Raw genomic sequence first — 9,223 nt, 5'->3', positions numbered from 1 at the left:
GTTGCCCTCCTGTCCCAAAGGAAATGACGGACTTGCCTCCAGGACTTCCGCTTCCGGCTGCGCGCTCTCCCAGAAGCCCTTGCAGCGGAGATAACGCGACAAGATTCCGGAGTGGGCGGGGCCTTAGTGACCCGACTCGAGAGGCGGGAGATTCAAGTTTCAAAAGCAAACTTAGGGAAAGCTACTTTCAAGGACTGCTTCCCTGGTGGCTCAGATGGTAAAGAATCCGCCTGCAATGCGGAAGGCCTGGGTTCGATGCCTGGGTTGGGAAGGTCCTCTGGAGAAGGGAACGGCTACCCACTCCAGTATTCTGGATACTCCAGCCAGTATCCTGGAGAATTCCATGGACAGAGGAGCCTGACCCGGATACACGACTCAGCGACTTTCATTTCACTCACTTTCAAGGATGTTTAGGGATGTTCTGTCGCCATTCGCGATGCTATTTACAAGAAAAGTGAAAATGTCGGACACAGCAGGAAGCTTCTTTACCGCCGCCACCAGGGAAGCCCATTTGAATTTTTTTTTTTGCTATTTACAAATTATATGACAAATGGGGAAAAAAAAAACCTGACTTGTTAAACAAAATTGTACAGATTGTGATTACATTTACGTTTGGAGACACCAAGGAAAGAGGAAGAAAAGGCAGCCCGTGGGCAAATCATTAGCATTTCCCCTCTGTTCCTCCACTGTCTGATATGTTGTCATTTCTCCATTTAATTAAAAACAAATACCTTTTAAAACGTGGGAACTTTAGATGCCTTCCACTGGGAATCTTTCCCAACCCTTCGCTAAGAAGTCAGACGACTCCCTATTTTGCAGATGACAAAATGGAGGGTCAACGAAGGCGGTAAGCATCTAATTCAAATTGCGAGCTAGACGCAGCACAGGGATTCAGAACTGATGTTTTTCTCCCTGCTTCCAAGAGTACCGAGGCGACCTGTTGAGCCGGTGGTCTGATAAGCACTGGAAAACTTTCTGAGAAGGCTGAGTTTGAACTCGCGCGCTGCTGGCCCCACCCCGAAGCCCCGCCCAGGCCATGAGGGCGGAGCAGAGGTTTCCATGGCGACGGCAAACAAGGCCCTGACTGGAGGGGCGGCTGCTGGGCTGCTTCTCCCGCCGCCACCATGATTCCCCCAGCGGACTCTCTGCTTAAGTATGACACCCCGGTGTTGGTGAGCCGGAACACTGAGAAACGGAGCCCCAAAGTAAGGACGAGTCTCAGAGCGTGGGGGAGCACGAAGCTCCGTTGGGGCAAGACAGGGGCTGCCCTGAAGGTCGGGAGTCCGGAGGGACAGAGGCTGCAGTCACTGGGAGTAATGGGAACTGGGACCTGAGGAGAAAGGCAGAAGAAAACCAAATGCTGGGTGATCCCAAAGGGCAGATTAGCATGGGGAAGAAAGTAACAGGGCGATGGGACAAGTCTTTTTAGGGTCGCAGTGTCCCAGAATAGATCTGATAGTGATGCCCCATCACTAGAGTAGAGGCCTGAGCAGCTGGGCCAGAAACATCTGTTCAAGGAGATGCAAGCATTGGGTTGGGGTGGAACCAGAGATGCTACATGGCCTCCTTCAGCTCTGAAACATAACTTCTGCTGAGAGGACAGATGGGAAAAGTGAGCTGGGATAGGGGAGGGATGTGCAGGAAACCTAGAGCAATCCAGGGGCCCAGGGAGTGTGGAGCTGAGTGTCTGAGTCACCTCCTGCCCCAACTTGTCCCTCCTTCTCAGGCTCGGCCACTGAAAGTCAGCCCCCAGCAGCCTGGACCCTCGGGTCCCGTCCCACAGCCACCCAAGACCAAGCTCCCCTCAACTTCCTGTGTCCCAGATCCTACAAAGCAAGCAGAAGAAATCTTGAATGCCATCCTGCCCCCAAGGTAAACAAGCAGTGGCTAGGAGGAGGCCCAGGTTTTTGCTTCCTGGAACTTGGGAATGTGAGAGGAGGCACCCTGACTCTCTGACTGAGATTTCTTCCCAGCATCCCAGAGTTTCTAGAACTTGCAGATGGCTAGATCCTGGGAGGGTCCAGGGAGACCTCTTCTCTGTTCGCCATCATTTCCTGAGTGCTCTCACCCAGGCTCGCTCGTGGCTTTAAATATCATCTGTATACTGATGGTTCGCATGGGTCTTTTTGCAGCCCTGTCCTCTCCTCTAAACTCCAAACGTATATATTCTACTATTTACTCATTACCTTCATGAAGATGTCCAAGGAACATCTCACAATTCACCTTTAATTTAATTCAGATTAAATCACAATGTCTTTCTTCTCCTAACCAGCTCATTCTCAGTCTTCTCCTTTCCACTAGGGGCTCAGGCCACTTTTCATTCCCTTTGATCTCTCCCGTCACATGTCTGGGAATGCTCACATTCTCTTGTCTCCATTGTTCTTTTTTTTCATTACTAAGTCGTATCTGATTCTTTGTAACCTCATGGACTGTAGCATGCCAGGCTCCTCTGTCCTCCACTATCTCCCAGAGTTTGCTCAGATTCATGTCCATTGAGTCAGTGATGCTATCTAACCATCTTATCTTCTGCCACCCCTTTCTCCTTTTGCCTCTACCTTCAAATTACTTTCCAAATCTGACTGCTTTTCCCGCTGCTTCCACCGTCTTATTCCTAGTCACTGTTACCTGCACTCCTGTGATGGCCTTCTACCTAAAATCTCTGCTTCCACTCTGTGCTCCTACAGTCTATTCCCCACACAGCCCCCAAATCACAAGTCAGATCATGCAACTCTTCTTATAGAAACTCTAATGGCATCCCATCTCGCTCAGACTAAAATTCAAGTCCTTAAAACAGCCCAGAAGACCTGGCAGGACCTGGCCCCTGAGGTATCTGGAATCTTCTCTCTGGTTATTCTCTTCCTAGTTCACGGGGCTAATGCCACGAGGGCCTCTGCTTGCTGTTTCTGAAACACATCAATGACTTTCCCACCATAGGACCTTCTCACCACCAGGGATCCTCTTCCCCTGATATCCTCCTGATTCCCTTGTTCCTTCACTCAGTTCAGTTCAGTCGCTCAGTCATGTCTGACTCTTTGCGACCCCATGAGCTGCAGCACGCCAGGAGCCATCACCAACTCCCGGAGCCCACCCAAACTCATGTCCATTGAGTCGGTGATGCCATCCAACCATCTCATCCTCTGTCATCCCCTTCTCCTCCTGCCTTCTGTCTTTCCCAGCATCAGGGTCTTTTCAAATGAGTCAGCTCTTCACATCAGGTGGCCAAAGTATTGGAGTTTCAGCTTCAACATCAGACCTTCCAATGAACACCCAGGACTGATCTCGTTTAGGATAGACTGGTTGGATCTCCTTGCAGTCCAAGGGACTCTTAAGAATATTCTCCAACACCGCAGTCAAATCTTGCTCAAATGTCCTCTCCTCAAGGAAACCTTCTGCAGACTCCTTTATAAAAGGAGAGCTCCCTTCTTCTTACCCTGCTGCTTTGTTCCACAGCCACATTGATCACTAACATCCTTTTCAACTATTTTTATGTAATAAGGTGATAGAAGTTTTGAGGGTGATTTTCACTTGCTTCCCTCTCAACGACGCATGGAATCCTCTCTGTCAAGGTGGCTCTGCCCTCAGACTGCCCCTTGTGATTCCAGAACCTGGCTGTGTCTCTGACATGAGGTTCACTATGGGCGTCCATATAGGGACACTCCCCCCCGCCAGTACATATCTTCACCTCTTTTTGTTGGCACAAGGCTTATGTCTCCTGTGTCTCCTACCCCCCAAGTCACTGGGTATTGTCACTGGGCCTCCCATTCAGATCAAGCAACATCCACCATAAATCTGTGCTCAGCATGTTAGGAGTGGGAGCTCTGGAACGTGGGTGATGACTTCACAGAGGACCGTGGGAGAATGAAGACTGCTCAGCCCCAAGGAAGGGGCCCTATGGAGGTGGCACCGTGGGTGTGGCTTTGGAGCCACACCCTCTTCCAGGAAGAGAGAGATGGGGGATTCTGGTGGGTCGGGGACAGAGCCGCTCCTCCCTCCTCTCACACAGAGAGTGCCAAGGGCCACCTCTGCTCAGGTCCTGAGGACCTTGCCTGGTGGATGGGGCTGGCTAGGCCTGGCTGTGTGTGTCCCACAGGGAGTGGGTGGAGGACACGCAGCTATGGATCCAGCAGGTGTCCAGCACGCCCAGCACCAGGATGGACGTGGTGCACCTCCAGGAGCAGCTGGACCTGAAGCTGCAGCAGCGGCAGGCCCGGGAGACCGGCATCTGCCCAGTGCGCCGGGAGCTGTACTCACAGTGTTTTGGTGAGTGGTCCGAGAGGGAGGCTTCTCCACCATCTACTGCCTCCTTCCCCTTCCCTTCAGTAGAGACCCAGGCCCTGAGTCCCCCCGAGCTGAGCCCATCCCATACTGGAATGTCTGTCTCCCTGCACCTACCCCATCCAGGAACTGCTAACTGCACCGTCTTCCCCCTCCTGCCCATCTCTCCTACCGGTCCCCACTTTGTCAGTCACCGTGTTCCTGATGACTTGCTTCCTCACCCCTCAGCAGCTGCTTAGAGTAAGATGAGAACTTCCCACCTCCATGGGACCCCTTCCATTTGGTTCTTTTCAAAGGTTTCTATAATAAACATAGATTAATTTTTCAATCAGAAAAATGTCATGTTCTATATTTATATCCATCTATCAACATCAGGCCTTGGTCCAGAAAAGTATTTCAGGGTGATTTGTTGTGACTCAACAGACACAGGGCCTTTTTGTTTTGTTTCTAATAGCCCATACCATTTGGCATGTGGGATCTTAGTTCCCCAACCAAGGATCGAACCCAGGCTCTCTGCGTTGGGAGCATGGAGTCTTAACCACTGGACCACCAGGGAAGTCCCCAGACCCAGGGACTTGAGATCTCCCTCCTTGGATGCTGGTGTCAGACGACTGGCCCTCAGTCTAGTCTCACTGGCCCACATGGACGCAGGTGCAAACGCATCCAAACCCTGTGGCAGCTGCTGTCCAGGGGCTGGCAGGGTCCCTTCAGCTTGAGGGCAATTCTGGCTTGTGCTGTCTGTCACCATTTACAGAGGAGATGTTTCCAGCCCCAAACCAGTCCAGCCACGGGGGCACAGAGGATTTCCCAGCGGCTTTAAAACAGCCACCATCTTTATATTGAAAAAGTCAGATTGCTTTGAATAGCACCCAGTTTCTGCCTAACAGTGGACCAGAAGAGCCCCCAGGCTGTAGACACACCAAGCTCTTGTCTCCGTTTGCCCTGGCCAAGCCAGGCTTGCTGATGGCCTGTACTCCCGAGTGCCGAAGAGAAGTCCTGACAGGGCCCCCGAGACCTGCCTGTCTCCAAGTGAGGAGGACACACCCTCCTGCCCTTCCCAGTAGGAAGGCGGTTTGTAGTAGGACGGTTGGCATTTCCCCTCCCTCCTGCTTTCTCCGACCTCGCTGTGTGCACCTTGGCAGATGAGCTGATCCGCGAGGTCACCATCAACTGTGCGGAGCGAGGGCTGCTGCTGCTGCGGGTGCGGGACGAGATCCGCATGACCATCGCCGCCTACCAGACCCTGTACGAGAGCAGCGTGGCGTTTGGCATGAGGAAGGCACTGCAGGCCGAGCAGGGGAAGTCAGACATGGAGAGGAAAGTGAGTGGGTTCACCAGGAGCCTCTGAGCCTCTGCGACCCTCCTGTCCACCTCAGGGCCACAGCCTGTCACGCCAGCGTCCAACTCCAGCCTCCAAGGGTGCTCTCCTGTCACCTCAGTGTCATGGCCAGTCCTGAGGTGACGGAACTGGCTCCCCTTGGACAAGCCCTGCCAGGCACTGGCCTCCCACTGGGTGGCAGCACAGACTCCGGCAATGCCTTGGGTCGGGCAGCTGTGTCCCGAGTCCCCTCCACCCAGGGACTCACACCGCCCCATCCGCTTGGCGACGTCGCAGGATGACTGGGGTTTCTGTCCGCAGATTGCAGAGTTAGAAATGGAAAAGCGAGATCTGGAGAGGCAAGTGAACGAGCAGAAGGCAAAATGCGAGGCCGTTGAGAAGCGGGAGAGCGAGAGGAGACAGGTGGAGGAGAAGAAGCACAACGAGGAGATACAGTTCCTGAAGCGGACGAATCAGCAGCTGAAGGTAATCGTTGCGCCGGCTCAGGTGCCCCAGCCCCAGCTCCAGGCCCTGCCAGCCAAGCAGAGCAGCCCAAGCACTTTGTCCTACACTGACTTTCAGTACTGCCAAGGAGTCAAGGAAGCTGACTTGGGGAGAGGTGAGGGATCAGAACGCAGATTCTCTGTCCTTCTGGTTTTGAAGACAGGTTCTGTTCTCAACTGTGAACCCCCATGACTCCTCAGCCTGGCTCTCCAGTGGATTTTTGTTCCCCTTGGGGTAAAAGTTGCCTATCTTCTGGGACTTCTGTCCTGTGGCAGCTGGCATTTTGGAGCCTCCTCAGAGGGGGCTGCGTCTCTCCAGTGGGCTTTCGGGGGTGTGCTTTCCTATTGCAGTTGCCTAGAAAGAGGCACTGCATTTGTGGGGGTGGGGGGTAAGGGAAGGCCCTTTGAGAGGGAAGAACCAGTTCAAGTCAGGAAACTTCTCCTGGTGCATGATCAGAGGAACTCAGCTGTAGGTGTTTTTCATCAAAGCCGTTTGCTGACAGTATACTTTAATCTGACTGAGCTGATGGGGAGGGAGGGGGACTAGTGAAAAGGGCTGGGCAGGGGGCCAGGCCTCTGAAACTCCAGGCTGTCTGTCTGGTCCAGAGGTTCTCAGAAGTTGGGCTCCAGACAGCATCATCCTCATCACCATAGCTTTTAGAAATACAAATCGCTGGGCCCGGTCCAGAGCTGCCCAATCAGAAACTTTGGGGTTGGGGGCCAGCAAGCCAGTCTAACTGGGTCTCCAGGTGATTCTGATCCTCGCTGAAGTTTGAGAACCACTGCTGTAGACATATGGCTATTGGTGTACAATGTCCGTCTCCCGTGGCCCTGGCTCGGAGGAGCCCCTGGATGTATCTCCCTCTCCTCCCTAGTTTCACAGAAGCTTACATTCTTGCGATTGGCAGGCTTGTGGGTGCTACAAGCCAAGAAGGCCAAGCCTTTGAGATAAAGAAGGGCTTGTGTTAATTGCTAGTGGAGGATGACAGATTTTCTCCTTGGCAAGTTGAACAAAACAAACTTTCGCAGCCAGATGTGAATCTGTTTACTTAGCAGTCTCTGAGGCTGCCTCCCTTATCTGCCATATTCTTTCATCATAAGCCCAAGTTCCCCAGTGCTTCCTATGGTACTGGCAGCAAGAGCAAAGCAGAATACCTTGGCATCTTTCTAACATTTACAAGCAACCTTGTTATCCCCAGGGCGAAGGACTCTTCAGAACTGAGTTATTTTTATTGGCTCAAAGCTGCACTCCAAATAAAGCATTGTTTGCAGTCCCCAGGATAGACGTACTTAAAGGTCTGTCCACACACCATGATAGTCAATTATTTTACTGGCTGCCACAGGAGCAGAGTAAGTAACTCCCAAGTGTCTGAAGCTTTACATACAAGATGGACAGCTCCCTACTCACCGGTAGCAATTTTCTCTAATTGGGTGTCAAGTTGTCTCAGTGGCTGAAAATCTGCCGTTTCCCAAACCTCTTGTCCCAGCACAGAGCTCCCAGGCTCCCAAACGAGACAGCCAAATGTTTAACTTAGCAGAAGTATTCAGGCCTGAAATGTGAACCATGTAAAAACCACTATTTCAACAACTTTTATTCAATTTCCTTTTCAATGCCTTATATTATACACTGAGCAGCTATTGTATGGAAAGCAGGCCAGCTCTGATTTCTCCTAATGCAGCAAGACTGAATGCCAAGCCAGAAACCAGCTAATCTAGAAAACATGGAGTTGGGAATGAAGGGAAAAAATAATTGGAGTGGCAGCATTTGGATCATTCTTCCAGGAGACTTTTGTCACCCTATTTGTGTAAGGCTGCATGTTTCAAATACTAATGGAGTTTGTTTCTGTTTTTCAGGCCCAACTGGAAGGCATTATTGCGCCAAAGAAGTGATAATTTCCATGTGGGTCTCAGCAAGCACTAACGACCCCATCATAAGCCCTTTGTAATAAAAAGCTAGTTTCTTGAGTGAAGAAGCCATACCCCCGCCCCTCAGCACCACCTACCTGTCAGAAGTCACACCACTGCCCCCAAGTGTGTGCAGCACCTCAGGTCTGACAGCCAGGCTCCAGGCTGGACAACAGAAGGCAGTGCAGCCCAGATAGTCTCTGCACGTGGCCAACCTCGGCACTTGCCAACTCCGAAAGTAAGGCTTAGAACTCACCCCTCTTGGCTGTGCCTGTCTCAGGTGGAGCGGCTGCTTTCTCGTTGTCTCTCCACCCTATCACTTATTTCCAGTCATAGGAAGCTGGTTCTCTGCCCCATTTCTGGTCAATAGCTCACCTTGTCCCTTAACCTTGCCCTGGGTTCCTCTGGACTGTCTTGTCCTTATTTGATGTCTTTTCATCGTTCCTACTCCCATGAAGTTCTAACACCTCATTTTGGAGTTTTCAGTTGATACCGTTTCATCTTATCCCTGCTCACCAAGTCACTGGGCCCTTTCCTCCCTGCCACTGCATACTGCTGGGTAAGAGGCAATGGCAGGGAGTCAAACCCACGAGTTTCAAAAAAGTGTCTGCTGGAAAGAAATACAGGTCAAGGTGTCCACAGTGAGCTGCCTGGACCTTGCTCCTCCCCCACTGATTGGATCTTTTCACCTTACTCTGCAGAAAATCAAACCTCAGCCCTACAACCCTCTGACTAGCCCACACCTCACATGCAGTTCTCATTATTATTAGTGACCGGGCCATGGCGAGGGGACAACTGCATTTTACTCTTCCTCATAAGCTAGATTCAAAGTTTGGAGGCTCAGAACTCTTCTGGTTTCACAGACCCAGACGACTAAATTAGCAACATAAATCTGATTCAGGGCAGACTAGCAAAATGCCTAAGTTCCATCATTCAAACTTCCCAAGTAGCACAACTAAGAAGGCACTAACATCTTCCCTCGCTGGAAGGCGTTAGATGCTCGGTGCTTCCATGAAGAGGTGCTCGGACCTGACGCCTGTCTGGCGAGGGCTTCCAGGCTCCTTCAGAGAACTGCAGGCCAAGAGTTGTGTTCCACTGAATCCAACAAGCCCTCTGTACTTTCATCTCCAATCTGAAGTCACAGCTTTCACCCTCATCCAGGTGTCCCAAGGCATCAGCCCCCAGATTCCACTAAAACAGCCAGTCTGTGCTCCGTCATCTT

General features: G+C 51.6%; 1 protein-coding gene across 1 annotated transcript; it reads left to right on the top strand.

Annotated features, from left to right (window-relative positions):
* Positions 1 to 1,124: 1,124 nt before the first annotated feature.
* DNALI1 (dynein axonemal light intermediate chain 1) lies at positions 1,125 to 7,986 on the top strand. The gene is made up of 6 exons (XM_052638125.1): positions 1,125 to 1,205; positions 1,727 to 1,872; positions 4,091 to 4,260; positions 5,418 to 5,596; positions 5,915 to 6,079; positions 7,951 to 7,986. Exons 1-6 carry the CDS (start codon positions 1,125 to 1,127, stop codon positions 7,984 to 7,986), a joined length of 777 nt encoding a protein of 258 aa, XP_052494085.1.
* Positions 7,987 to 9,223: the final 1,237 nt, after the last annotated feature.

This window comes from Budorcas taxicolor, chromosome 3 (assembly GCF_023091745.1).
Source record: "Budorcas taxicolor isolate Tak-1 chromosome 3, Takin1.1, whole genome shotgun sequence".
NCBI classification, from domain to species: domain Eukaryota; kingdom Metazoa; phylum Chordata; class Mammalia; order Artiodactyla; family Bovidae; genus Budorcas; species Budorcas taxicolor.
Note: the sequence above shows the minus strand (reverse complement) of the source record. Positions and strands in the feature narration are given on the sequence as shown.